The sequence below is a fragment of the Prionailurus viverrinus genome, chromosome F1 (genome assembly GCF_022837055.1).
Source record: "Prionailurus viverrinus isolate Anna chromosome F1, UM_Priviv_1.0, whole genome shotgun sequence".
Lineage (NCBI taxonomy): Eukaryota > Metazoa > Chordata > Mammalia > Carnivora > Felidae > Prionailurus > Prionailurus viverrinus.
In genome coordinates, this window is record NC_062577.1 from 66,970,158 (window position 1) to 66,997,845 (window position 27,688).

At 53.1% G+C, this 27,688-nt stretch overlaps 1 protein-coding gene and 1 long non-coding RNA gene across 2 annotated transcripts in view; one reads left to right on the plus strand and one right to left on the minus strand.

Annotated features, from left to right (window-relative positions):
- Positions 1 to 92: 92 nt before the first annotated feature.
- The window catches only part of INTS3 (integrator complex subunit 3), a 39,065-nt gene continuing 11,469 nt past the window's right edge, over positions 93 to 27,688 (minus strand). The window contains exons 4-30 of the mRNA XM_047839836.1: positions 23,083 to 23,196; positions 22,804 to 22,888; positions 20,012 to 20,078; positions 17,507 to 17,651; positions 16,470 to 16,599; positions 15,097 to 15,194; positions 13,398 to 13,589; positions 12,374 to 12,461; positions 11,814 to 11,893; positions 11,340 to 11,431; positions 10,911 to 11,017; positions 10,105 to 10,224; positions 9,695 to 9,824; positions 9,006 to 9,060; positions 8,660 to 8,763; positions 7,793 to 7,837; positions 7,475 to 7,594; positions 5,666 to 5,819; positions 4,585 to 4,653; positions 3,729 to 3,804; positions 3,257 to 3,370; positions 2,887 to 2,935; positions 1,920 to 2,087; positions 1,604 to 1,704; positions 1,382 to 1,454; positions 1,060 to 1,216; positions 93 to 952 (exon numbers count right to left, since the gene is read on the minus strand). Coding sequence (XP_047695792.1) covers positions 875 to 952; positions 1,060 to 1,216; positions 1,382 to 1,454; positions 1,604 to 1,704; positions 1,920 to 2,087; positions 2,887 to 2,935; positions 3,257 to 3,370; positions 3,729 to 3,804; positions 4,585 to 4,653; positions 5,666 to 5,819; positions 7,475 to 7,594; positions 7,793 to 7,837; positions 8,660 to 8,763; positions 9,006 to 9,060; positions 9,695 to 9,824; positions 10,105 to 10,224; positions 10,911 to 11,017; positions 11,340 to 11,431; positions 11,814 to 11,893; positions 12,374 to 12,461; positions 13,398 to 13,589; positions 15,097 to 15,194; positions 16,470 to 16,599; positions 17,507 to 17,651; positions 20,012 to 20,078; positions 22,804 to 22,888; positions 23,083 to 23,196 — 2,811 coding nt within the window. The 3' untranslated portion in view covers positions 93 to 874. The remainder of the gene's footprint in view (positions 953 to 1,059; positions 1,217 to 1,381; positions 1,455 to 1,603; positions 1,705 to 1,919; positions 2,088 to 2,886; positions 2,936 to 3,256; positions 3,371 to 3,728; positions 3,805 to 4,584; positions 4,654 to 5,665; positions 5,820 to 7,474; positions 7,595 to 7,792; positions 7,838 to 8,659; positions 8,764 to 9,005; positions 9,061 to 9,694; positions 9,825 to 10,104; positions 10,225 to 10,910; positions 11,018 to 11,339; positions 11,432 to 11,813; positions 11,894 to 12,373; positions 12,462 to 13,397; positions 13,590 to 15,096; positions 15,195 to 16,469; positions 16,600 to 17,506; positions 17,652 to 20,011; positions 20,079 to 22,803; positions 22,889 to 23,082; positions 23,197 to 27,688) is intronic.
- Positions 26,832 to 27,466, plus strand: LOC125155036 (uncharacterized). Its single transcript, XR_007148034.1, has 3 exons — positions 26,832 to 26,895; positions 27,071 to 27,160; positions 27,387 to 27,466. It is a non-coding gene; the product is annotated as an uncharacterized LOC125155036 (long non-coding RNA).

Consider the following 27,688-nt stretch of genomic DNA (forward strand, 5'->3'; position numbering starts at 1 on the left):
CAGGAAGGCAAGAGGGGACCTTGAGGGGCCACAACGGAGAGGGATGCCCTGTAGGTGCGCAGGGTAAGTGGGGGCAGCTACTCCAGCACAAATGAGGTTCTGGCTTGTTTTATTGTCATTTAAAAACTTTTAAAACGCGATTATCTCTGCCAACAAAACAAAACAAAACAAAACAAAACCGACAGAGCCAAGGAAATAGGACCATTTGACAGTTCTGTGGACATGGCTCCCTCTAGGGAGTCCCAGGGCTCTGGCCCAGCCTGGGGTGCCAACATCAGGTCAACACAAGCTTCTAGGCCGGTGGGGCCGCGGCCTCCCTCTCCGGTCCCTGCCTGAACTCTTGCGGCACCTGCCCCATGTTAAGAACAGGCAGGTGGACCATGTCACTGACGAAATGCCCACTGCACGCAGGAGGACAGAGGGCAACTATGAAATGCGTGTTCAGGGCAAACCAGGGCCTGATGGGTAGCGTGGGAAGGGGCACCCACACACCTTTCTTCATTCCCATACCTGGCCTCTCTGGCCAGCAGCCCCATCTGCCATTTCTCTTCTCTTTGGGAGGCTGGGGAGGGGCAGGGGTGGAAGACCCGCACGGGCCAGGTTTCCCGCAGCCTCTGGCTTCGGCGGGATGTGAGTGGGTAGGAGCAGCAGTGTGATGGGGCCGGAGGCCCCTGGAGAGGAAGGGGGCAGGGGCTGGGGCTGCACGGCGGCTTCTCAAGGCTGAGCCAGAGGAGGCAGCGCGTCCTTCCCACCAGGTGAACTTTGGGCTGGGGGACAGAGCGTCTCCCCACCATCTCCCCAGCCCTTATTAACCTCCGAAACACCAAGGGGAGGAGGGCAGTCTGACCAGGGTTGGGATGGGGGACACAGGGCCTCAGTCACTGTCAGACCCCACCGCAGAGGACCCTTTCCGTTTCCGCTTGGTGGGCTTCGGTTTTGCGTCTTCTTCCTCCTGAAAGAGATTTCAGGGGTGGGGGGTGTCGTTAGCCTGGGCAGCTGCTGGCCCCAACCGCACCTGCTCCCCCTGTGGCTGCTGTGCACGGTGGCGGGGGTGCTCACGGAGGCACTGCTGGAGCCGGACTCTTCCTCGGCGTTGGGCGGCTGGGTGGCGTTCTTGCGGCTGCGGGGGCTGGACAGAGCTGCTTTCCTCCGGCTCTTGGGTGGCTTGGTGGACGAGTCCTCGTATTCCTCAGCCAGGGAGAAGAGATCGCTGAACCTGAGGGAAAGAAGAAGGCGCCCTCAAGCACACTCGTCCCAGCCTCTTTTCCTGCCCCCTGCCCAGACCTGTTGCCCTTGCTGGTCACTGAATCTTCATCCCCAGCAGGCTTCCTCCCCCGGGCCTCCCACCGCCTCCCGAGGCCAGAAGTGCCAGGAGCCTTACTTCATCTTGTGGGCCTCATCACAGCTTGCCTGCACGTGCTGCAGGGCCTGCAGAATCGGGGTCTGGCTAAAAACTGGAGGGAAGAGGGAGAGCGGGGACGGAGGGGCAGTGAGAGGGACAGGAGCTCATTCGGCTCTCCGGCCCCCACCCCCACCCGTTCGAGGGCCGGCCTGAGCCAGGGCAGTGCCATGCACGATAGGCTCGGGGGTCTGTGGTGCATACAGTTCTGCTTGGTGTTGGTCAGGTTGAGACGAAGGTTGTCTAAGTGCTCCAGGATCTGCTCCAGGGTCAGCTGGGCCAGCTTGCTGCTGGAGCTCCTCAGGCTGCAGGAAGTGGCGTGGCCAGAGTCTGAGCTGAGGGGAGTGGGACACCCTCTCCACCCCGCCACCCCGAGGCAGCCCCTAAGGGGCAGGCCGGAGCAGAACAGGGGCCAGCCACAGGGCGTCGGGCCAAGCGGGGAAGGGGCCATCCTGGACCATGCAGCTCCAGGCCACCAGGTGTCACCCCTAGCCAGGCGGACAGCAGGCCCGGGTCCTACCTCTGCCTCTTGCGTGGGAGGCTGTTGTTCTTGATGAGCAGGGACTTGATGTGCTCAGCCAGCAGCTCATCATGCTTCATGCACCAGTGCCGCAGGATGCTGGTGGTGAACTGGTCATCAGGGTGGCACGGCCGACTCAGCACCATCTTCACCATCTCCTCGCTGGGCCTGGGTGCGCGAGAGGGGTGGGTGGGGGGTGCTCAGGGACCCCTGCTCTCTCCTGCCTACTTATTCCCCAAACCTCAGCCCTCAAACCCCACCCGAATCTGCAGCTTCCTGCTCTCACGCCCTCTCCCTCTTCTCTCTGGGCCCAGGAATGCTGGTTCCGTGCTTTGCCGAGCCAGGACACAGACGTGATTCTGCGGTTTCTGTGGTGGTAGCTGGCACGTGCTGGGGAAGCGGCTCACCGAGTCCCCCCCACCTTGCCCAGAACAGTCAGGAAATGGGCCAGGGAAGCCAAAGGACAGAACGGTATTCAGCCCGAGAAGGCGCTGGGGAGGGGCTGGCGAGCCACAGCCCCCAACCTGCCTACTTCCTGAAGGACATTCCGTACCACCTCTAATCTCTCAGGAGAGAGCAGAGAAGGTGGAAGGTGGGCAAGAGATAGGAGGGAACGGACCCACAGCTGCTGGGAAAGCGCCAGCACTGGAGGGTGGAGGGGCCTCCTCCACGGGGCCTCCGGAGAAGGGGGGATGGGGAGCAGGAAACAGGGATGTCCGGTCCCCACCCCACCCCCTCCTCCCAGGGCAGCTCCTGGTGGGCAGGGGTGCAAAGTCGAGAGGAAGCCCGGATCCCAGGGGAGCTGCTTGGTTGTAAATCATTGTGGGGGAAGGGCAGAACAGCAGATGTCCACAACAGGAAGAAGTGTGGCCGGCTTCCTGAAGGAGCAGGACAGGAGCCCTTTGCAGGGGGGCTATCTTTTGGGACACTGTGACTGGGAGCTAGAGTCCCCGCAAGTAGAACTCACTTCTCTCTTCGGAGCTGAAGCAACAGGCAAGACAGGGCCTCTGGGTGCTCTGTGGGGTGGGGGTGGGGGGCAGAGGCTGTTGAGAGGGCGGCAGAATTCCAGGGAGAATCCTAGCACGTCTCCCATCCCCCAATCCACAGCCACTCAAAGCAGCAAGGATGGTCTTCCAGGGTAGAACAACCCGTCCCTGCTCCCGAGCCCCCGGCTCCTGCCCGGCACGGCGTGGGCCGGCTTGCAGGACACCCCTGAAGAGCGGAGGTGACCGACAGGGAGCCTGGCCTTCAGCACTTCGCCTTCCGGAGGGGCAGCGGTGGGGCCCCAGCCTTGCCCCGTCCCTCCCCCAATTCTCCCTGCCCGCGACCCTACTCACCTTTGTATTTGAGGTGCTGCAGGATGGGGATTATGGTCTCCAGGGGGATGTTGTGGGCCAGGAAGAGCTGCCAGGCACAGTACTGCTCAAAGGTCTCCCAGTCCAGGCTCTGGACTGCAGGGGACAGAGAAAGGGGTGCGTTCTCTCTCTCATTAGCACGCACACACGGGGCTAATCCACAGACTACCAGCATCCCAAGCAGGGCTGGTACACAGGCGAGGACAGTGACCCTGACGCTGCAGTTACTCTCCCTTTCCACACAAAGTGTTATTTTCAAAGAGTTCATATCGCTTCTGTATTCCCACAGCCTAAGCAAGAAACAGATCCAGAGACACTGCCCAAGACCACACAGCAGGGCACAGCGGTGGTCCACCCCATCCACAGCCCCAGAGTCAGCTCCGCTGTTACTAGGAAATACCCAGGGCTGCCACGCCTCTCTCCCCCAGGTGTCTGAAGGGGTCTGCTCACTTACTGAGAATATTGAGGACTGAGTCCTTTCGAAACATAACCAGGTTCCCCATCATCACATGGCAGACCAGCTCCTGGAGCTAAGGACGGGGAGGAAGAAGGCAAAACCCATTGGTTCTAAAAGAGGCCAGGAAGCTAGTATGCAGGGAGAAGCAGGAGGCCTCACACAGGGAAAAACCAGGGGAAATGAAAACCTCGTTTAAAGGGCTGGGGATGAAATGATGGATGCTGGGGTATCTGAAGGATAAAGGGGCTGGTAAAGAGCAACAGGCCTGTTTGGAGGCAAAACATTAAAGAACAAACACACACACAAACAAACCATTAAAGTGGTTTCCACGCCCAGATAACAGAGGGAGAAGGGCAACTTGTCTCCCTGGCTGGAGTCTGGGCCCCGACCCATCCCAGCCTGTGCCTGGGGAGGAGGGAAGGGCTGGGAGGCAGAACTGTGGGACAGAATGTAGCTAGGAGAAAGGCAAAGAAAGAAGGGCTCTTCTCTCCTGAATGGGGCAAGTGAGTGGCGACAGGGGCAGAAACGGACCCGGGCTCAGTATGAGAACGCATTAGCAAAGCTGCAGTCTCCCGGGGTCTGTGCACAGTGGAAGGCCAACGGCCTGATTATTTTCACCCTGCGCCCAGGAGAAGGCCAGCTGAGAGCGAAGAAACAAACAAACAAACAAAAAACACCACCTTCTCACTTTCCTTGTGGAACTGGAGTGTCCAGATAATACAGAGAATGAGCCCAGGCTGCCTCCCAGGGGTCCCCTTCCCTGCTAGCCCCCCCGGCCTGAAGTGCACACAGGTGCAAGCCAAGGCCTTGGCTCCCGTCAGCTGGCCCCCCACGATGAGACCTCCTTGTGCACCTGCGCAGAGTCGATAACAGCCACGATCATGTTCAGCAGCTCGCCGCTCCGCAAGGTCTCATCTGGAAACTGGACAGAAAAAGACAGAAGCTGGGGCAAGAGTCCAGGGTGCCCCCGTTGGCTTGTACCTCATAATCCACCCCCTCTGTTCCCGCATGCTCAGGGGATGGCAGGGTTAAGCAGGATGGTGGGGTCCTAACACGAGTCCCTAAACAAAGATCCAACAGCTGTGAAGCCAGGACTCTAACCCTTTAAGAACTGAAATTTGTTCTCTTTGTGTCTGTGTGTGTGTGTGTGTGTGTGTGTGTGTGTGTGTGTGTGTGTGGAAAGGAATGGGGAACCATCTAGAGATGAAACCAGAACCTGAAAGGACTGGACGTGACGGTGAGTGCCGAGCTGCAGCGGTGACAAAATAAACGCTCCTGTCTGGCAATAAACACAAACCCGCTCTATGCTAGTCCTCGGGCACAGAAGGGAAGGTGCGGAGTGTGTTTGGGGTGTACGAGGGGCAGGAGGCTTCCCTTCTTGAGAGGGAGCAGAGGAGGAAACTGCCGCGTGCTGGTCATGCCCCCTTCTTCCGCCCCTGCAGCTTCTGGGGAGATCACAGTTCCTCCTGTTGCGCCCACACCCTGTTTCCTGATGTCCCTGTGCCTGGGAACTTCGCCCAGAGGAGGAAGAGAGGGTACCTCCTCCGATGTCCCAGTTCCTAGAGAAGACAGTGAGTGAACAAGGAAACGCAAGTCTCCACCACAAAGGCTGTGGTCTTTGGGAGCCACTAGAGAGAAACTGAGGGTGAGCCATCAGATGGCTGGAGGGCCTGTAGTGTGTGAGTGTGGCTGCGGCTGGGGGACCTGTGCTGGGTCCAGAGGGTGTGGCCGGAGCTGGGAAGCCAAGTGTACAGGCCCAGACCACGTCTCACACCACAAGGCACAGAACAGGAGACATTTTGTAACTTTTAACAGAGGGGGGCCCATCGAGCCGGCAGGCGTGGGTGAAGTAGGGTCAGGGTCGTATGCAATGAGGCACATGGTGTCGTGAGCCTGCCCTGCGCAGCCGCGCCCGGAGCCCGGCAGACACTGACCTCTGTGTAGATGGAGGGCGTGAGGTGGCACAGCAGCCGCACGTCGTCCTCCTGACAGGCCTTCATGTCCATCATCAGGCAGGTGTGCAGGTCGCCCAGCTGGGTGGCCTGGGCAAAGGACTCATACAGGTTCATCTTCCCAGCAGCGGCTTTGCTGCAAGACCAGTTGGGCCTGAGCCAGCAGCCCGTCCCCTCAGTCGCCGCCCCCCACCCCACCCCGGAACCCCTCTGCTGCCCCTGATGCTCTGGGCAAGTCTGTCTCGTGGCCCTCTCCTGCCTTCCTCAATGCTCCCGACAGGGCGCTGACCACACACAGTGAAGCTGCCAACTGGTGACCGTCGAACACAGGACAGGGCTCAGATCAGGCCAGAAAGCCGAGCAATGAAGGCAGGAACACAGGCAGGCCCCCACCTCACATCACATACGAGCAATTGAGAAGAGGTTATAGGCCTGAACATAAGAACTGAAAACCACAGTCTTGGAAGAAAACACAGGAGTAAATCTGCAAGATACCACAAGCCCAAGTGACAGAAGGAAAAATAAACATGACTCAACAACACATAAAACTTCTGTGTCTCAACGGGTGCCATCAAGGGAGTGAAAAGACAACCTGCAGAATGAGAACATATTTGCAAACCAGATGTTTCATAAGGGACTCGTATCCATAGTATTAAAAAACAAAAACAAAAAAAGCCCCCCAAAAACAAAAACTCTTTAAAAAAAATCAACAATAAACAGATGAATAACTCAATTAAAAAAATAGGAGAGGAAGGGACACCCGGGTGGCTCACTCAGTTAAGCATCCTACTTGACTCAGGCTCAGTTTGTGAGTTCAGGCCCCATATCGAGCTCTCTGCTCTCCACACACAGTCTGCTTAGGATCCTCTATCTCTCTTCCTCTCTCTCTGCCCCTCCCCCATTCATGCTTGCTCGCTCTCTCTCAAAAATAAACATTAAAAAAAAAATGGGAGAGGATCTGAAGAGACATTTCTCCAAAAAAAATATGCAAATGGCTAATAACAAGCACACAAAAAGATGCTCAGCATCATCAACCATCAGGAAAATGCAAATCAGAACCACAAGACATCACTTCACACCCATCAGGACAGCTGTCATCAAAAAGCCAGATAATAACAAGTATTGGGGTGCACGTGAAACACTGGAACCCGGTTGCTGTCAGGCAATTCCTCACAAATTTAAAATTAGGGGTGGCATTTGACCCACAGTTCCACTCTTGTACTCCGGGAAACTGAAAACACATGTCTAGGTAAAAATGTGTCCGTGAATGCTCAGAGCGTCTCTATTCACAACAGACAAAAAGGCAGAAACAAACCAACATCCACTGACAGGTGAATGGACAGACCGTGGTGTGTCTATGCAGAGGAACAGTATTTGGTCACAAACAGAAATGAAGTACCAATCCGTGCTACGAAGGGGATAACCCTCTAAAGCGTTACACTAAGTGAAAAAAGCCAGTCACGAAAAATCACACGTTGTAGGATTCCATTTATAAGAAATACACAGAAAAAGTAAATCTATAAAGACAAAAAGCAGAGCAGTGATCAACAGGGGTGAGGCGAAAGGGACAACGGAAAGGTGACTGCTAAGTGGGACACACATTTGTCTTGGGGGTGACGAAAATGTTCTAAAGTAACCAGTAGCGATAATTTGTACGACTTTGCAAATATACTTAAACCCACGGAATGATGTGCTTTAAAGCTGTTATCAGAGAACACCCAAACACACAGGAGGCCCTGGTGAGGACAGCTGCGGCAGGGAGTCCGCGTGCCCGGGGAGGCCCCTACCCACCTGGCCCTCAGGTAGTACAGCAGGTGATAGCCAATCTTGGGCTGTTTCTGATACAGCTCGGACAGGAGGTCCAGAAGCAGAGAGAAGCTGCTGTTGTCCTCCTGCATCTGGCACAGGTTCCTGGACGTGACAGACGGGAGGGAAGGACAGAACTTGACGTGGGGCAGACTCTCCTGTGGAGCTTCTGGAGAGGCGTGTCTGTGCCCCCTGCAAACCCCTTCCTTCTGGAAAGGGAGACCCATTACCCCAGGACAGAGGCATATGCCTGGTGAAGAGGGATGACAGCACGGCAGTGCCCCCGAACGGCTGGGTCCTTACCTAAATATTAGGTAGAGAGGCTTTCCCACAGACTCCTCCAGGGACCTGCGGGAGGGGGGTGACATCTAAGGGTCCACGCGAGTGGAGAAGGTGGGCTGCAGGCAGATGTTATGGAGGCTGGATGCCAGCCCGCTCCTGTCCTGACCAAAGGTTAACTTCCTACTGCTACAGAGAGAACAGGTTCCCAACGAGCACCACAGTCTGCATTGTGACTGTCATTGAAAATGTGATTTCTGGGGCACCTGAGTGGCTCAGGTGACTAAACGTCCAACTCTGGCTCAGGTCGTGATCTCACAGTTTGTCGGTTCAAGCCCTGCATTGGGCTCACTGCTGTCCCCCTCTCTCTGCCCCTCCCTGGTTTGTGCTCTCTCTCAGATATAAATGAACATAAGAAAGGAAAAAAAAAAAAAAAAAAGAGAGATTCCTGCCCTTCAGGGAAGACCCAGGCAAGGGTCCAATCCCACCTAAAGCAGCAAGGGCTGGGGCCCCTGGGCTCAGTAGCAGCAGCAGGGCACCCAGGAAAAGGCGCTAGAGGCCACTGTCCCGTGCTCTGCATTCAGCAGGCAAAAAGAAATCCTTAAGTGAACGGGCACACGTTGAGACTAAAAATAAGCGAAGAGAGGGACGTTTGGCTGACTTGGTCGGGAGAGCACATGGCTCTTGGGCTTGGGGTTTTAAGTTTGAGCCCCACACAGGGGTGTAGAGATTACTTGAAAATGAAATTTAAAAACAAACAAACAAAACAAGTTAAGAGATGGTTTCCCTCAAGTCCACAGCAAGATGCCTCCTGGACTGGGGCTCCAAGAGCACACTTCTGGCTCCCAGAAGCCTGTGGGTGGTAGAGGGGTCAGGAGAGAGATGCCTTACTCCTCAGTGATCTCCTCAGGCAACACCTCCCCTCGGAAGTGGGCTTTGAAGAGTTCCTGCAGGCAGGAAGCAAGGACGGACAGCTGCTCCGAGTCAAAGTCTTCCTGGGTGGGGACAGAGGGGGAAGATTCTCACCGCCTGACCCAAGCCTTACTGCCCCACCACCCAGAGCCACTGTACTCATCTGCTGCTACCTCCAGGACCAACAGGTCCTTGCCCACCAGAGGGGACCCGTGTGGGAGACGGGAAGGAAAGAGTCAGATGCTTGGGTGGGGAGTTCTACTCTGGGCGGGCTGGGCTGCTTCCTCCTGGGCCGGGGGGGGTGGGGGGGGTCGGTTCTCCTCACCTCCAGAACCTGGTCCACGATTTCCTGCATGACCTCACACTGGGCCTCGGTGTCACTGCAGTGCGGGATGGAGAGGAAATCGCAGGGACATACATGACAGCAGAGGGCAGGACACACACCCAGCAAAGCACACTCACGCACAGACAAAACAAAGGAGGCCTGTGTGAATCCAGGCTTGGGTGGGGGCAGGCTTTAGGGCAAAATTTGCTGCTCTCCGGGCAGAGGCCCTAAGAGAAGGGAAATGCCCACCATCCTGCTCTGGTGCTCAGAAGCTCTTGTCCCTGGAACCTGTGGAGTTGGGGTGCCTGGGGGGCTCAGTTGGTTAAGGATCCAACTTCGACTCAGGTCATGATCTCACAGTTTGTGGGTTCCAGCCCCGTGTCGGGCTCTGTGCTGACCGCTCGGAGCCTGGAGCCTGCTTCGGATTCTGTCTCCCTCTCCCTCTGCCCCTCCCCCACTTGCACTCTCTCTCTCAAAAATAAATAAACATTAAAAAAATTAAAAAAAACAAAAACAAAACCATGGAGCGAGAAACAGGTGCTGGGGAACGAGGAACCTCACAACCTAACAGCAGAAGGCACAACCCCGGAGCCCCCACTGCCCCCACCCCACGCCCGGGCACCCCACTCAGTACCAGGGGGGAGGCTGGGGCTTGGCCTCCCGAGCCTGAGGACACGACCTGCACCCACCTCCCCTTCTGGAGCTGGAGCACTTTGTCCCTTAAGGACTCATCCAGTTGGTCAAGATACGGGGTGATATCCACTGGCTCCTCCACGACAGTCTCCTTGATAGGATGGAAGCGGAACTCCCTCTTCTTTCCTGGAGGGAGGAATTCACGAAAGCAGCCATTTGCCCAGACCCCAGCCACAGGGACAGCCCCACACGCCGGGTGTGCAGGGGGCCCGCAGCGTCGCTCCCTGCATGTGGGCACACCCAGGCTCCGGAGCAAACAAGGGCAGGGCTCCGTGCCCTGGAGTCCCGTCTAGTAACCCTGCTAACACAACTAACCTGGGGGCCAAGTCCACAGAGGCCAGGCCGCTCCTGCCACCTGGTCCCCTCGGGGCTGACACCACCCAAGCCCCTTCGCTGTTGCACGCACCTCTGCTGCTGAGGTCCTCCTCGTCGTCACTGAAGGCTGCCTCCGCGTTGTCGTAGCAACCCTCATCCTTGTCTGACATGTGGTTGTCCATTTCCACGGAAACCGGCTCCTCAAGTTTGACTTGGGAGGAAAGAAACAAGGCATCCTGTGACCTAACGTGGCTGACACCCTGGAAAGGGGAGGCTGGGGAGCAGGTGGGCTTACAGGGAGTTCATGACCTGAGGGCATGACAGACCCTGGAAGGACACCTTCGTGCCCCCACGACCTTCCACGATGTGCAAGGGTTTCTGCCAGGAGCAAGAATGGCAAGGGAAGAGACTGCTGTGCTTAGCTCGTGTCGGCAAATAGGTGAGACCAGGGACAGTCCCAAGGGCTCTTTGCTTCAAAACCGAGTTGAGAAGCTCTGCTTGGCTTCAGCCTCACCCCCAAACACAAAAGGGTGTGTGCGTGTGTAACTGGGAGCAAGACCCGAGACCCAACACGACCCCTCGCCTCAGGGGCCGGGGCGCAGAGAGAGGGGAGGCAGACACACATCCCACCAAAGCCTTCCCTGTGGAGGGGGAGGGGAGGCTATTTAGTAAGAGAAGAAACAGGCGCTGAGGAGCAAGAGAGGTCAGCAAGAGTCAGGGAGGATGAGACAGATGGAGAGCCAGAGAAGACAACACATAAACACATCAAAAGAGAAAGTGGGGAAGGAGAACCTGAACCGGACAGTCACAGAGGTGGAGACCCGCACTGGGGAGACACCCTAGACGGCTGAGAGCCCTGGGCGTCTCTAACAGGTGACAGAAGGGAGGGTTCCATACCTTCCACAGGAGGGCTGGGTGAGCTGCAGAACTCAGGGAACTTCTCCCTCAGCATTGCCCGCAGCTCCTTATCCAACTTGGGGTTGTCGAACAGGGGAGCCAGATGCCTGGTGGGGGGGGGTGGGGGACACGAATGAAGGTCCACATTGCAGCTCCTCACTTCTAATGCGGCGTGCACTTAGAGAGGTCTACGACCAACCAGTAAAGCTGGGCCATACTCAGAGCCTTGGGTTATGATGGGAAGACAGAAATTTCTCTAAGAGTCAAGAGGACATATTCCTAGCAGTCTGAGGCGGAGCCGGTACGCTCCATAACAGTCAAGAGAAAAGGCTCAGCAGTGGTCTGACACTTTCTGAATGTGCCTGGCTTAGGGACACAAGAGAAAACAACCCTTCCTCCCACCTGCCTATGGGCACATGAAGTTCTTACGCCAAGACCCGTTTCTCCACAATGTGGTTGAGGGAGGAGAAGACACCCTGTCGCACGTGGCCCTCCAAAGGTGGATAGAAGTTGGGAATGATCTGGAAGGGAAGGGAGGGGAGAATGAGCACATGACTTGCCATCCAGAGTGTTCTGCTGAACCAGATCTAAAAAGCTGCTTCAGTTTTGATCAGAAGACACTGGGGAGTATGACTACGGAAAGGTCTGGAATGGTCCTGACCATTCCAAGCTGCTACAATGGTTAATTCTTACTAGACCTGGCCTCAGAGAGACCAGATTCTACCTTAAGTCATTATCCTTGAAGTCGAGAAAGCCCATGGAGACATGGAAAGATCCCACAGGAGATGGCGGGAATAGGGAAGGGGAGTGTTCACTGACTTGGGGGCAGGACCTATGATTACAGCTGCTCCCACAATGAAGGGCACTAGGAACACCTGTAAGGTGAAGGGGACACACACTTACACGGCACATGAAGTCCAGGAGTGTGGCAGTAATGGCTGGGTGTGGCTTCATGGAGTGGTGCATGACCAGGATGGCTGGTTCTGGAGAAGGGAGAATTAAAGGGTCCCCACTTCAGGTAGTCTGTCCCCAATTCCATGAAACAAGGCATCAAAATATAGGAATGGTTCCAGAGAGCTGTATCCCTACCCCCTATTCCCACTGAGCAGACCCAAAAGCAGACAACCCCAAACAGCTCCTAGCCCTCATCTCCCTTGTCCAGCATCCGGCTTAGAAGAGGGAAGTGGTGGGAGAGGAAAAGCAGGGTGCGGCACAGCCCTCTGCCTAGGCCACTCCACCGGAGCCCCAAGCATAAGGCTCTTGGGCAAAAGAGAGGGAGTGAGTGCTTGGCCTCACAAAAGCAATCTTCCTTCTACATCAAGGGCGCCCTGGTGAGGAACAATCGAACTGCTCCCAGATAAGCTGTCTCCCCCGACGCTGCCCTGAGGTTTAGGACCACCGTCACCGAGACTAGGCAGTGGCCTGGGAGATGGGGGTGGTGTTGCCTGCTCCCAGTCACATACCTATGTTCATAATGCTATCCTTGTCTGGGCTAAAGAACAGCCAGTCGTAAAACAAAGCCAGCTTGGCATTGGAGGCAGCGACATTTGACTGGAAGAGAGAGGTGAGAAAGAAGGGCTGGTTTCATCAAACAGCTCCCTTTCCTGCACAAGCGCAAGGCAGCCTCCAGGGTTCACATGGCTGTGCATCTAAGAAATAAATTCAGTTCCTAGTGAGACAGACAGAAGCCTCCAGGGGTGAGGGGCACCCAAGTCTGCATACGAATGAGACTGGCCATGGTCTCACCGACCAAGGGGCCAGGGATTGGCCTGGGTTCCCGTTCGTTTGTCCAGAAGAACACATCCCTGCTCCTAGAAAAGGAGAACGGGGCCTAGCTGACACAGCACTCAGACCAGGGCCTAGGCTGCCCCTCCTGGGCTCCTGGGGCACATTGCCGGCTGAAGGACCCCTAGGAACAGCCTGTGATTGTGTCTGAATCAGCACATTCCGAGGACCCAGTCAACAGGGGGAGGAGAACTCTGTTGGAAGAGGTCAGAAGGTAGAAGCCAGAGAGCAGACAGTTTGGAGCTTCCTTACCTAAGGAACAGATAGGAACATGCTGAGAAAGAAATGGCTCCCCTGGTTTGCACAAGTATCCAAAGCTGATGCCAAAAGCCTAGGAAGTGAGGGTCTGAGACAAGCCCTGAATCTGAGGAAGGAGCCATTCAGAGGAGTAACCATATATGGTTCTTGGAGCTAAAAGTAAAGATAGGGAGGCCTCAGAAATCTGGGCTTGGGGACCAGCAGTAAAGACAGAGAACCTATCCAACCACAAACCCAGATGGGAAATACTGAGTGTAGTCAACTTCCAGAGGGACAAACCTAAGCAGGACAAAGGCTGACACTCAGTGGGAAGAAAGTGAAGGGGTACTGCTGGGTAAGGGTCAGGAGGCCAAGAGTCAGGAAGAAGCAAGGAAATATGGGAGACTCAAGGGACGAGGACCCTTCACCACCCAAGAGCCTCCACCCTACAGCCCAGCCCCTCACCGTGCACGTTGTCAGGAGCCAGCCGATGATGGCCCATCGGGGCAAGATATCTGAACTCAGCACTTCGTTAGAAGGGTGGACAACCCCACAGATGTAGCGAATGAGGTCACAGCGCAGAGACTGACTGTCTGGGGTTGACAGGTACTGGCGCTGGAACCAATCCTGGTAGCGCTTCTGCTGCCCAAACCGCACCTGGAGGAAGGGGGCGCTGGAGGAACTTGGAAGGAAGGGCGGGGTCTCGGGCGGAGGAACGGGAGGACCACTCAACACTAGGCGTGACCTACACCTCCATCTTGTGCTTCAACTCATTCACTAACTCACATTTTCTTCTCAGGAGAGACCTTCCTTCCCAAAGGAAGACTTGCTGATTTAAATCTTCCTTGACTGAAAAAAGTTGCCAAGAACCTTCCTCACTCACGTCTTGTGCCAGGGTTGCCTTCGTTCCTGCCACCAACCTAATGTCCCAATTGCCCCCAACTGTGACTGCAGCTGGATTTTGGTTCCTTCCTCCTGTTCCAGTCACTGAGGCTCCAGTTGTAAGCACTTTTCTTATCTTTTCTTATTTTCGCAAGCCCCTTGTGGCCAGCAAGGAATGTTCCTCGAGAACAAGGACTGAGCCTGACAGAAAGCTGACCAAAAGCTTTCTGATGTCGAGTGACTAAAGGGTCACTATCCCAGGTACACAGACTCTCCAAAGCTTCTTGCAGCAATTCCTTCCCCCAATCAGACTCTAACGTGGTTACAAATAGCAACACTGAGTAAGAGCAGAGATCTGGTTTTCCTCTTCTATTCCCCAAATTCAACCAAAACAGAGAGCAGAAAGGCTAAAAAGAAAGCTATGTCTAGACCAACACTGTCCAATAGAATTTTCTGCAATGATGATGGCTACTGAACCACAACTGAGGTACGGAATCTTTTATTTTACCTAGCTTTAACTAATTCACTTATTATTTTTGGCATTTATTTTTAGTAATCCCTACACTCAACGTGGGGCTTGAATTCAAGACCCTACCTTGAGATCAAGAGTCACATGCTCTACCAACTAAGCCAGCCAGGTGGCCCTAGCTTTAACTAATTTAAACTGCAACCCGAAGGTGGCTACTACATGGGATAGCACAGATCTGCGCGGTTCTCCTGGATGACTCAGGAAACCGAAAGCAGACTAGGCCAGAAGGCTCCCCAACTCCAGACTGGCTGTAGAGGAGCTGTTGCCTGGAAACTCTGTTAAACAAACATAGATTCCTCAATCAGATTATGTGGGAGATTGGGATCCTGGGACATGTATATTTAACATGCTGCTCACCCAATCCTGCTAGAACTCAGCCATGTTTGGAAACCACCAGGCCAAAGCTCTTCCTGAGAATTCACATTTGGCCATAGGAACGGTGGGTTTTCCAGAATGAACACCTCTCTATACGCTTTTACACACATTTCACATTTGTAAATTACATAATTTGTGTATAATTTTTGGTTTAGCGATGGTTTTAGATAGACTGAAAGCTTCGCAAGAGCTCCAACTATACCTCTTTTACTGAACGCCGTATCCCCAGCTCATGGCACCTGCCCAATGCCAGGTAGATTGGGTACCCACTTGGCCACCACTCTGCCAGCCAGCACTCAACGGTAATGCATCTGCAGGCTGGAGGAAGAAGCCCAGCTAACCTGCAGCTTCTGTTCCTGCTGCAAAAGATTAGCTTACCCGGGAGGTCATGAAGAGGAGCTTAGTCTCCATATCTGGGGTTAGACGACATGCCAGAAATTTTCGGGATGTTCTGGACTGAAGAAGCTGCAGGATACCTGGACCAAGTATGTAAGGGAAGAGAAAAGAGAGAAGCCTGAGGACCTTCCAGAAGGAGTAGAAGGCAGGTGGGGAACCTGGGCCAGGTACTTATGGCCAGTGGTCTTGCTCATGGGGAAACTCTAAGACCAGACCAAGAGAGGTCAAGCACAGATACAAGTGGGGGCTCTAATCAGCATCTGAATGTTCTGCTCCAACCAACCACCATCCCCAGGACCCAGATATATTACTTCTTTTCTGTTCCTGGCCGTTCAGAGCCCCCTACTCACAATATCCAGTTGGCAACATGTGGGAAAGTTAGGGGAAAACATGGGAAACCCTAGCCTCTCTTTCTGCTCCTTATGGTCCCATCCCTGGGTCCTGGGATTAATGTGGTTGTGGTATAGGCACGGGCTCTGGAGTCAGACAGACCTGGATCCAAATCCTGCCTCTGACACTCACTAGCTGTGTGGCCTTGGGCAAATTACTTAATCTCCTTGAACCTCATTTTCTTTATCTGCAAATATGGAAAGTAAAATATCCATCTTACAGGGTTGTCCTGAGGATTAAATGAATCAACACACGTGTCTAGCACACACGTAAGCACTCAAAACAACTCAACACATGTTCAATATAAGAGCAATACAATATAAAGGAGGACCAGGACCTTCCCCTCCTTTCCTGACTCTCCAGGGCTCAGACAACTGTTTCCATGTGCACATGCGTGCGTGTTGGAGGTGGGGAGGGACCCTGAAAAGGGGAAACAGCTTTCAAAAGGACCTTGTCAGGGAGAGGCACACAAGACTCCCTCTCATGAACAGAATTTTGGCTAGGCTGGATCCTTGGAATTCAGAGGCAAGACTGATCCCAGGGAGAAGCACTCTCTTACAGGGCTAATCCCAGCCCCTCTGCTGACTCAGTCTCACGAGCTGACCTCTGACTCCCCTGCTGGACCCAGTGAGCCTGGAAACTGGCCATCAGCTCACCTCCCAAGCCAAAGAGCTGTAGGGGGAGGGGGAGGAGGAGGAGGAGGATCACGGCTCTGCCTCAGTTTTTCTTGGGACCAATGGCAGCAGCAGTCTGCCAGGCAGGGGCTGTCTGGGAACCCTAAGAATTGCTCTGGACCCCTGCCACCCCCACATCCAGCTGTACTTGGCAAAACCTGCCCTGTCCCAAGCTCCCTATTTCTGGCTGCCAAAGCCTCTCCTACCCTCCAGCCTCTGCCCTCTTGATTCACTCAGCACATACTCCGAACTCCCACCTCTCAAGGGCAGGATGCCCTGGCCCTTCCTTACCTGTGAACTGAGGACTTAAGGCCTGAGGGTTATGGATAATATCTTTCCAAAGCAGTTCAAATTCTGGTATCCTGGCAACATTCTGAAGTAGTCGTACGAGGTCCCGGCCAATCATCAAACATTCCATGAACTTGATGAGGGGAGGGGGGACAGGAGAGAGAATGAAAACACGGATAATTTACCTGCTGCAGGGAGGACCAAGGAGCAGCTCGTTCTAGGGAAGGAAGGAAAGAGGGCCGAAGGGACCAGAGGATTTCTTCTGGCACCAAAGGACTGGCTCCCAGCTGCTTGGGGGAGAGAGCTGGAAGCCGGGGATGGACATAAGGAGGATAGGTTACTGGTAACTACTAAAGCCCTGTTGACTTTCACATGAATCTACTCCTCTCTCCTCCCAGGATGGTTTTGACCCAGATCGAGAGACTACAATTCCAAAAGGACAGAACAGGCAAGCTAAGCCCCAAACACCTTTCCCCAAACTCCCCTTGTCCAACAGAACAACCTATGGTAATGGAAATGATCTCCATCTCTGTGCTGTCCAAAAGGGTCACCATCAGCCACAGGTGGCTAATGAGCACCTGAAATGTGTGTAGATAATTCAACTAAGGAACTCAATTTTAAATTTAATTTTGATTAACTTTAAGTTGCCACATATGGGGAGTGGCTACTGCATTAGAGATCAGAGCTCTGGGACCTCTCTTGGGAGATCTCGGAGTGGACAGTTCATAATCCCACTTGACCACAGCCATCACCCAGGTGTGGGGGGGTTGCATAATAATGGGCAGCCGGGGTCTGTGGTATACAACAGTGTCCATGAAGAGGGCCTGGAAATCCCTCCTCCAGGGACAGCAGTTCCTGGAGCCAGAGCTGCTCCACGCAGATTCCCACCTTCTCCCTTGCTCTGTTTCGGAATGATGGAAAAACACCAGGCCTTAACCATCCCCATCTCCCCAAAATGACATCTCTAGCCTAGGTCAGCTCACAAAACTTACACAGGTGTCCCATCCTAGGGTTCACCTGCCCACAGTCTTAGCCCTCACCCGTTCGCGAAGCAGCGACATGCAAAAGTCCACCTCCTTCTGCCGCAGGGCCTGGAGCTGGGCAGTTCCGTGGTGGTCGACGATGAGGCGGAGGTACGTGTAAACAGCCATGGCGATGAGGATGCTGCTCTTCAACACCCATTCCCTGCAGAAGGGGGGTGGGGGGGTGGGGGAGGAAACACCTGGCATCTGCGCTCTGTCCAGACTTGTTCCTCCTCCCAGTTCACGCCCACACTTGGTTCTGGGGCCTCAGAAATGTCCAATGATCGACACTGGGAGGAGGATCTTTGATTTCTTGACTATTTGCTCGTGACCATCTTGGACTACCAACTGGCTCAGGTAGGGACAACCTCCTACCACTCTACCAGGCGCCCAATGGAGATAAGCGCTGACTGAAAGCAATCTTTCTTTTTCACATAACTATTGACCTTCCAATCAAATGCTTGCTCATTGATGCACTCGTTCAAACATTTACTGAGCACCTGTCATGTATGTGCCGAGCACCACGCGAGGTACTGGGGACAGAGATTAAACTACAGCTTCTATCCAGCCCAGAGAATGGGGAAAGAGGTTCTAGAGGTGTCCCAAAGCCAGCAGTTCTTACAGAGTGGAATGAGGACCTCCAGAAGCTAAGACACCTTGAGAACGCTGGCAGTTTTAGGGTGTACTGTGTCAGCCCTGCCACTGTGCCTGCCACGAGTGGCCCTCCATGCCATACAGGGTTCCCTGGCTCTCTGGCCACTGCTCCCACTCCCAATGAGGTACCTGCCCTAAATCATAATCTGAAAAGAAGAACATGATTTTGGATGGCAAAGCCTATTTCCTCAGGAGTTTTTAAATTTCCCTGGGGGGAGGGGGTAATGTGCTCCCTGCTGCTTTCAAAAGGGTAGAAAGACAGTGGGGAGAGGACAAAAACTCCAATGCTGTCTCAAAGTGCCAAAGCTGGGAGCTATCTCCCTCAAGCAAGTACTTATAAGGCCTTTGGCACCCCTGCTGGAAGCCAGGGAACCAGAGAAACAAGTTTAATTAAGCCAACCAGGCAACATCCTGATTCCGGAAAAGTGCTCAAGACACCTAATTAAAAGACTCTGGTCTTTTCCTTTCAGAGAGTGAACGCAGAATCCAAGGACAATGGGGAGGCCCTCCCCCATGTGCTACCTGTTAATTCCATGGCCCTAGAAACACTTGGGGAGGAGGGAGAAGGGGAGATGTGGAATTAGACTTTGTTTTGTTTTGTTTCTGAGACAGCAAGTGAGCCAGCGCATGTGAGTGGGGGAGGGGCAGAGGGAGGAGAGAATCCCAAGCAGGCTCTGCGCTCTCAGCACAGAGCCTGACACTGGGCTCGATCTCAGGACCGTGAGATCATGACTGAGCTGAAATCAAGAGTTGGACACTTGAAACCGACTGGGCCACCCAGGCATCCCAAGAAGATGGTTTTAAGCATCTAGGGACTCACTTGCACCAAAAGATTTGAGTTTTTGTGGGGTAGGAGCAAAGGTAGGGCAGTTATGTGACACCTGTACACGGAGACCGCTCCCAACTGCCCAAATGAGGAAAATGCAGCTTTACAGTACCAGAACAGAAACAAAATGAGAATGATCATTTAGGAAGACTGTCAGCAAAGGTGATGAATGTAACTGAGTCCTGGGATGGGTAATAAAGAGAAAAAGAAAGTGAGACCACTGGACCCAGGACACCAGACAGGCACAGACACCCTGCAAGAAAGTGCTAGGATCTCCCGGGCTGTGCAGCGGCACCAATGGAAGTGCCTGAGCCGGAGCCGCAGCGGAGAGCCCAGCCCAGGGCACTAGGTGGCGCTGCACGGCACCTGACCCAGCCCTCCGCTGGGGCAGTGCCCAGAACAAGTGTGAATAAGGGAGGAAGTCTGTTCTTCTGAACCACAGGAAATATGGACATTTGACTACTGTGGTGGCCTCACACAAAACAGACTCAGAAGTCAAGCAACAGAAGACCAAGAGGAGGCCTTGCCCCCAACAAGTTCAAATACGGAACAGCCCTTATAAAATTTCTGGTCCTTTGATGGGAAAAAGAAAGAACTGGCCAGAAGCCCAGCGTGTCCCCCTTACGTCCTCTACCACCGCAGCCCCCCAGCCCTGTGTGCAAACTTGAGCAGAATTCCTGGGCCCGTTACCTCCTCACTCCCATCTCAAGACAGCAGGGATTGTTGGGTGGAGAGCCTCAGAAGGGAGAAAAGGGGTACCTGCCAGGCCCGAGTGGTTGGCTGGCCCCACTCTGCTGAGCTCATTCTCCCATGTCTCCCCCCAAAGATAAACATTCCAAGGAGGTCTGGATCAAAAATAAACCCTTATCAGATGAAGCTAGTTTTTCCTGGGTTCTGAGATGTTTTGGCAAAGACCTCTTCCCCACCCCTTAATCCCCTGGGCCATACCATACCCTTGATTCCTCCACTTGCCCTCCCTCCCCCTCTCTAACCCTAGGTGTTCTCAGGCCGCCCACACCTGTACCCATCATGGCAGACTCTACCTCTGCTCTGTCAGGATATCCAGGACACTCTCTGCCAACCAGATATTTTTTGCAGTAACATCTCCACCTGATTTCAAAGGGGGAGAAAACAACGAGAATGGCTTTCATTAGCAAGTCCGCTAATCCAACACAGTTCTTCACCCATCCTGTTTCTCCATCCCTAACTGCTATCCCATCATGGAGGTTCTGAGTGTTGGAACACCTGCTTTCTGTTCACTCATGCTTTGAAGTTTCCCCTTTGCTTCCACAGAGAAAGGAAGGGAAGGTTCTAGAATTTTCCAGAAACCAGAGCTGCTACTTTTCTATAACCTGGGGGTTGGAGTGGGACTACTCTGACCCTGGAAAGGCAATGTCTAGGACAGAGACATGAAAAGCCCCTGGTTGGAAGAAAGGGTGACATCTCAAACAGGGCCTGAGATACAGGCAGCCAATGACAGTGGCCATCCAGCATCAGGGTGTCCCAAACCAAGTCAGGCACATCACAGGCCAAGGGTTTCTTGTTTCAGGCACAAGACAGGCCACGGTCTTCTGTGCTTGCTATGGAACTTTCTGGGGCAAAATTACATGTGGCAATGCCAGACCAAAGTCCGAGGATGAGAAGCGGAGACTTAGGAAGACCAAACCAGGAAAGGAAACACCAGGAGGTAAAGGAGCCAGCACACCATCATGCTTGCTCCTTCCTAATTTAAAAAGTCAGTGTTGGGCCGCCTGCGGGGGGCTCAGTCAGTTGAGCATCCGACTTTGGCTCGGGTCGTGATCTCATGGCTCATGGATTCAAACCCTGCGTCGGGTTCTGTGCTGACAGCTTGGAGCCTGGAGCCTGTTTCGGATTCTGTCTCCCTCTCTCTCTGCTCCTCCTCTATTTGTGCGCATGTGTGTGCGCTCTCTCTCGAAATAAGTAAATAAACTTTAAAATTTTTTTTTTTTTAACGTTTTTATTTATTTTTGGGACAGAGAGAGACAGAGCATGAACGGGGGAGTGGCAGAGAGAGAGGGAGACACAGAATCGGAAACAGGCTCCAGGCTCTGAGCCATCAGCCCAGAGCCTGACGCAGGGCTCGAACTCACGGACCGCGAGATCGTGACCTGGCTGAAGTCGGACGCTTAACCGACTGCGCCACCCAGGCGCCCCAGTAAATAAACTTTTAAAAATATTTACAGAAAATTTGCAAGAAAAGTACTTTTCTTGAACTATTTAGAAGTAAATTACAGACATAATTTTCCATACTTTAAATTTTTTTTTTTTGTAATTAAGTACAATTCACATACTGTAAAATTCACCCATTTAAAAGTATACAAGGAGGGGCGCCTGGGTGGCTCAGTCGGTTGAGTGTCCGACTTCAGCTCAGGTCACGATCTCACGGTCCGTGAGTTCGAGCCCCGCGTCGGGCTCTGGGCTGATGGCCCAGAGCCTGGAGGCTGCCTCCGATTCTGTGTCTCCCTCTCTCTCTGCTCCGGTCCCCCGTTCATGCTCTGTCTCTCTCTGTCTCAAAAATAAATAAACGTTAAAAAAAAAAAAATTAAAAAAAAAAAAAAAAGTATATAAGGGGTGCCTGGGTGGCTCAGTCAGTTGAGTGTCTGACTTCAGCTCAGGTCGTGATCTCTCAGTTTGTGGGTTCGGGTCCTGCGTCAGGCTCTGTGCTGAGAGCTCAGAGCCTGGAGCCTGCTTCAGATTCTGTGTCTCTCTCTGTCTCTGCCCTTCCCTGGCTCATGCTCTCTCTCTGGACCCTCCCTTGCTTGTGCTCTGTCTCTCTCAAAAATAAACATTAAAAAAAAAGAAAAAAAAAGTCAGTGTCCACATAGTCACATATCACACAGGGTAAGGTTTATGCACATCAAAACAGGAGCACCAGGGTTACAGACAATCTTTTTTTTTTTTTTTTTTTTAATTTTTTTTTTTTCAATGTTTATTTATTTTTGGGACAGAGAGAGACAGAGCATGAATGGGGGAGGGGCAGAGAGAGAGGGAGGCACAGAATCGGAAACAGGCTCCAGGCTCTGAGCCATCAGCCCAGAGCCCGACGCGGGGCTCGAACTCACGGACCGCGAGATCGTGACCTGGCTGAAGTCGGACGCCCAACCGACTGAGCCACCCAGGCGCCCCTACAGACAATCTTAAAGAGGAAGCGAGGAACCAATGGGAATGAGGAGATAGCAAAGCAGGGTCATTTTTAAACAAACACATGTGATTTGGGGAAAAGAGGCAGCATGGACAGGCCTCTTGGATATTCAGTGACTCGGACTGATGTCACTGATGCCAATGAGATAATAAAACCTAAATGTCAGGGTCTCTCCAGTGACATAGTTCTTTCCTCAAACTGGTCCCATCAGATGTCATAAATATTTGGAAGCAAGAGTTTGGAATGCAGAGGTGGAGCCAAGGAAGATACCCGGGTTTCTGAAAGCATACAATGTCACGGGAACAAATCATTTGCCCTCCCCTCTCTTCCCATTCCTTCCAGATCCTTCCTGATCCAACATGCCATGAAACCCCAGAGTAAGGACTGGCCAAATCAGGCCAACTATTCTACATCATGCCCTGAGTCTGGCAGGAAGGAAAACAAGGCAAGGCAAGACGTATTGCTTCAAGAGACCACCCCCCCCCCCCCCCCCCCGCCCTGTGATTTTTCCATTGCTTTCTGCATCATTGTGTGGCCGGAAGAGGCCTGTCTCAGGAGAAAACAGTCCAGGCAACCCAGGAACTGAAACCCCAAGGCCCTTCACTGTCCTCCACAGCCTGCACCTAGCCTCTGGGCTCCTCTCTCTGCTTCCCCCCCTTGCCATCTACTCACCAGCAATCTGCTTCATGAACGTCATGCACACACCGTCAGCTCCCAGAACCGCACTCTTCACTAGTTCCCGCACCAACCACACCAACTAAAAGGGAGAGGAGAAGACGGATGAAGAGAAGGGCCTGCAAATTTGAGGAAAGGGTGAATCCAACCACGTTACGGTTTAGGTGTACGAAGGCAGGGCATGTTATCCCTGATTCCTCTGTCCCTTCTCTTTAAGAGGGGATCCAAACTCTAGCATGTCTTTGAGCTGGATCTCTCTTTCCTTCCCGGCCTTACCTGAGTACGGCAGGTATCCTGCAGCTTCAGGTACTTCTCCATAAGTATCTGGTTGATCTTGTTCAGGACAATATTCATGCCGTCGCGACTCACCAGAGCCAAGTCCCGGTAACACTGTGAGAAGCAAGGTCGTGAGCAGCCGGTAGGCTGAGGACAGGCTCCCCCCGCCACCTTAAATACCACTCATGGGATTCAAGTGGCCCCTGTGGATGCTGCCTTTCCACAGGGCTCCTCCACCCCAACCCCACCCTGGCCCTGTCACACACGGTGGGAAAAGGAATGCAACTACTCTCCGAGAAGGCAGAAAAGCCTCCTAGGAAAGGCTCCTTGACCCCCCATGTCTCTTCTTAGAAACTGTCACCCTGTTTCATGCCACAAGCTGAGCAAAACCAGGTGGAGGCCGTCTGCTTTTCATCTGCCAGTGAAAGGTCACTGCAGGATGGGTTTGGTTGAACAGACCAGAAAGGACCTCAAAGAGGTTTTTAGACCTGTATTGACTCACCCAGATGAAGCAAAGGGCTAGGAGCATTAGGGTAAAGGATCCAGGGACCAAGGCCCCAGAAAGAAAGGGCAGGACCAAACTGAACTTCTTTAATTAAACATCATTCTTCTTTTCTCTGGACTGCCCTTTGCTCTGCCAAGACTGAAAAAGGAGGGGTCCTTAGGTGCACCCAGCCCTGGGAGAGGTGAGGCAGAGTACGCCAATCTTTGAATGCTCCTGCTCCCCTTCCTGAGAGTGTTCTCACCTCTCTCTAGAGAGAGCAGACTCCCAGAGGAAGGCCTCAGGAGGCCTCACTACCCACTGAGCTCCAGGCTGTCAGGGTCTCAGCACAAAGGGCACCTTGGAAACACACCTCCTACCTCGGAAAGCCAGTGGCATCAACAACGATAGCAAATATGCTAAGCTAACATGCACTGACACTGTGCTCCATATTACACATATGGTTGCATTTGAATCCCGTAACAACCCTCTGAAATAGGTGCTACCAGCTCTGTTCTTACAGATGAAGAAAGAAACAGGTACAAGGGAGTAAAGTAACTTGCCCCAGGTCACTGAAGAGACAGAAGAAGAGCCAGAATCCAAGTCCAGGCAGTCCCGTTCTAGATTCCATGCTTGTCACACCTCTCTGCCAGTGCTAGAAATAGCTGCGAGAAGAGGCTACTGGGGAGGGAGGTGAGGACCTAAGGTGGCTGTGAGACAACCACATCCCTAAGCTCTTTCACCCTCAGTGTCCGGAAGGGAAGTGCTCCTCCTGCGCTCCGGCCTTGATATAGGAGGGACTCCTGAGCCCTTAGCTACTGTTACTTCCTCCGGCCTCTACGGCCCGTAAGTCAAACGACTGATCTGATAAAAACACCAACGCTTCAAGATCCCTCCTGTGCCACAACTTTTCATACCCTTTTCATTCCCAAAGGAGAATTTAATTATCCTCTGACTCCATCTGAGATCAAAAAGTACAAGCAAAAGGGAGGGCGCCTGGGTGGCTCAGCCGGTTAAGCGTCCGACTCTTGATTTTGGTTCAGGTCATGAGCTCATGGTTCTTGGGATGGAGCCCCATTTTGGGCTCTGCATCTCCCTCAGTCTCTGCCCCTGCCCCGTGCACATGCGTGTGCATGCGCGTGCGTACTCTCTCTCAAAAATAAACGCTAACAGTAAAAAAACAAGCAGTACAAGCAAGCAAGGGAATAATTAATTAATGGATAAGGGAACCCAGTGAGCTACTGTCAATGTGGTGGTTGGTAAACGGTGCTTCTGCCCTGGAGCCTCCCTGCCCTGGAGGTGTGACTTACAGGCTGGGCACAGAGGAGGAGGGAGACAAAGGCAGAGGAAGATCCATGTCAGGACAGACAGAGACCAGAGTCACCAGAGAGGAGCCCTGTCTGTTCCATAAAGAGCAGAAGCGCAGAAGAGACCCGGGACAGGGAAGGAGGACAAGTTTCTCAGGAGACACAGGGACAGATGAAGACAGAAGATCCTGTCTGTCTGATCCCGTGTGCCATGTGGGGCCTTACCAACCACACCGTAGCTAACACATGCAGCTGAGCACCAGGGCACCCCTTCCGGATGCTGTCAGTTGCCTCACCAACCCCTGTGCCAGTTTTCTGACTGGCTTGGAAGAGAAGTAGATGGGGAAAAAAAACCCAAAACAAAACTCAGTGGGGACCAGAGAAGAGAAGCAGAGAGTCTCAGAAGAAAGGAAAGGTGACAGGATGGCATGGAGGCAGCACTTGTGCCCCAGACCCTCCAGGCTGGGCCCAGGCAGCCTCCAACCCACCTTCTTAACCGAGAACTACCAAGGCCTGAGTCCTTGACTCTGAGGAAGAGAAACTGCCACACCCTCCCCTATCACCTTCACCTCCTAACTGCTAGTGCCTGCCTACTCAGCCTCCTACACCCCCCAACCCCTGAGCCAGGCCTGCTCCCAGCTGTTCCGTTCAGACATCAAATAGGAAACCGATACACTCAAAAACTATAAACATAAGGGCTGCCGAGAGGGCAGATGAAAGCCAAGGTACAACTGGAACAAAACCCACCCCATACATACTCCACTCTGCACCCGAAGCCAGCCTGCTCTGTCCTTAACCGAGAGTTCTTGTTTACCTGCTCAACCCGCCCTTGCTGCGCCCGCTAAGAAGTCCCAGAGGGCTGGCCCTGACGTCTGTGCCAGCCTGCCACCTGCCAGCAATGACTGAGGCTCTTCATTCAGCTCCTGCTTTCCCAGAGCAGATTTCTTTTTTTTTTTTTTTAATTTTTTTTTTCAACGTTTTTATTTATTTTTGGGACAGAGAGAGACAGAGCATGAACGGGGGAGGGGCAGAGAGAGAGGGAGGCACAGAATCGGAAGCAGGCTCCAGGCTCTGAGCCATCGGCCCAGAGCCCGACGCGGGGCTTGAACTCACGGACCGCGAGATCGTGACCTGGCTGAAGTCGGACGCTTAACCGACTGCGCCACCGAGGCGCCCTTCCCAGAGCAGATTTCTAATGTGCTCAAGACTCAGTGTCTACTACCAACCCTCCACCACCCCTGCCTCCGATCTCTCGGCCTGTGAAGATCCAGGAGCCAAATCTCCACCCTATCCTGAGGTTTCTGGTCCAGAGACAGAATTAGCCGCAAGCAAACCTTTAGAAAACACACCCCTTCTTTTATGCTGATGCCTAAAACAATGCATCAGAGTCCATCCTCACCAGTAACTCCGTCCTCACCAGTAACTCCGACCTGAAACTTCCTCAGGACAGAAGGATTTCACAAGATAATCACCCTTTTAGGGAAGACGACCAAAGCACCTCAGAGACATGCCGCACATTCTTCCCATACTCTGACCTGGTTCAAGGTCACTCAATGAGTCACTACCTGCTAGCTCCTCATTTCCCTAAAACCATGTCTTCTGACCCCCCTGATTCCACCTACTCTGTCTGAAGAGCCTTGACCCAGCGGCCTGTCAGCCTAGGATGTTCCAAAGAGGGGATTTACTTGGAAACAGCTAGCATGTGAACACCATCCTGGTGCAGCTGTAAAACAGCTTGAGACCCAAGGCAGGAAGGATCTGGGCCACCCTCATGCGGCTGTCCCAGGGCAGAAAGAAGACAAAGTGCTCTAGCCCTTTGCCATGTCTAGACAGCCAAATTCATGACATAATGAGCATTTATGATGCAGAGGCCTATGGCCTTTCACTGTCAGGCTAGGCAAAGAGCTGAAAATACCACGCACACCCTGCCCCCTTCACTGAGGGTTTACTCATTTACCCTAGCTGATTCCAATCCCACCTGAAACCAACAAAAAAACCCAGCAGACTGGACAAATTTGCACTGAGGTGACTGCACAAGACTTTAACTGTATTTATAAAAGCCCACACAAGAGAAAACAAAACCTTAACCCCAACCACTTCACCCCCGTCTCTGCCAACAATTTCTTTAAAATAGAGCAGCTAGACCGGGTCACGTTACTGTTTATAACCACTAAATTGGAGACATTCATTTGTCTTCAAGGGTCTTGATGATAAATCCAGTATGAAAATGAAATGCCAATTTAATTCAACAAGGTTCCAGCTCAGAAGTGGCCTGGGACGCCAAGGACCTGTGAGTACACACTGTTCTTCCACGTTATGCACACCCTGGATGTGACTCCAGGTGGCATCGGTGGAGTACGAACACATCAGGCTGCTGTGCTCACGTCTTTCCCCTGAAGTTAATTCAAGCCGCTACGCCAGAGGGCTGTGGGCACCCTGTCCTTGTCCCTGATGAGGATATTCTTTGGTACTCCTTGAACAAATGGCAATGTCTTTGACCTCTAATTACCTTATAGGTAACCTGGGAGTGGCTTGGAAAGAAGGGACAGAGCCACCAACCTCATATGGCTTTTGAGAAGATTAAATGAGATCCTGTCTGGATAGAGCTCAACAGAGCGCCAGGCACAGAGCATGTGTTTCCCCATGTTCAAGGAAAGGCCAGTAAGAATACTGAGTGTCCCCACTCCAAGCTCCTCTTCTCTTAGTATCATAGAGTCACTGCTAGACACCAGACATATCCTTCTAAACCACGGTCCCAAGACTCAAAGGACACAGAACTGCTGCAAAGGGGAATTCTGTAGAGGCAAAAGACAGAATT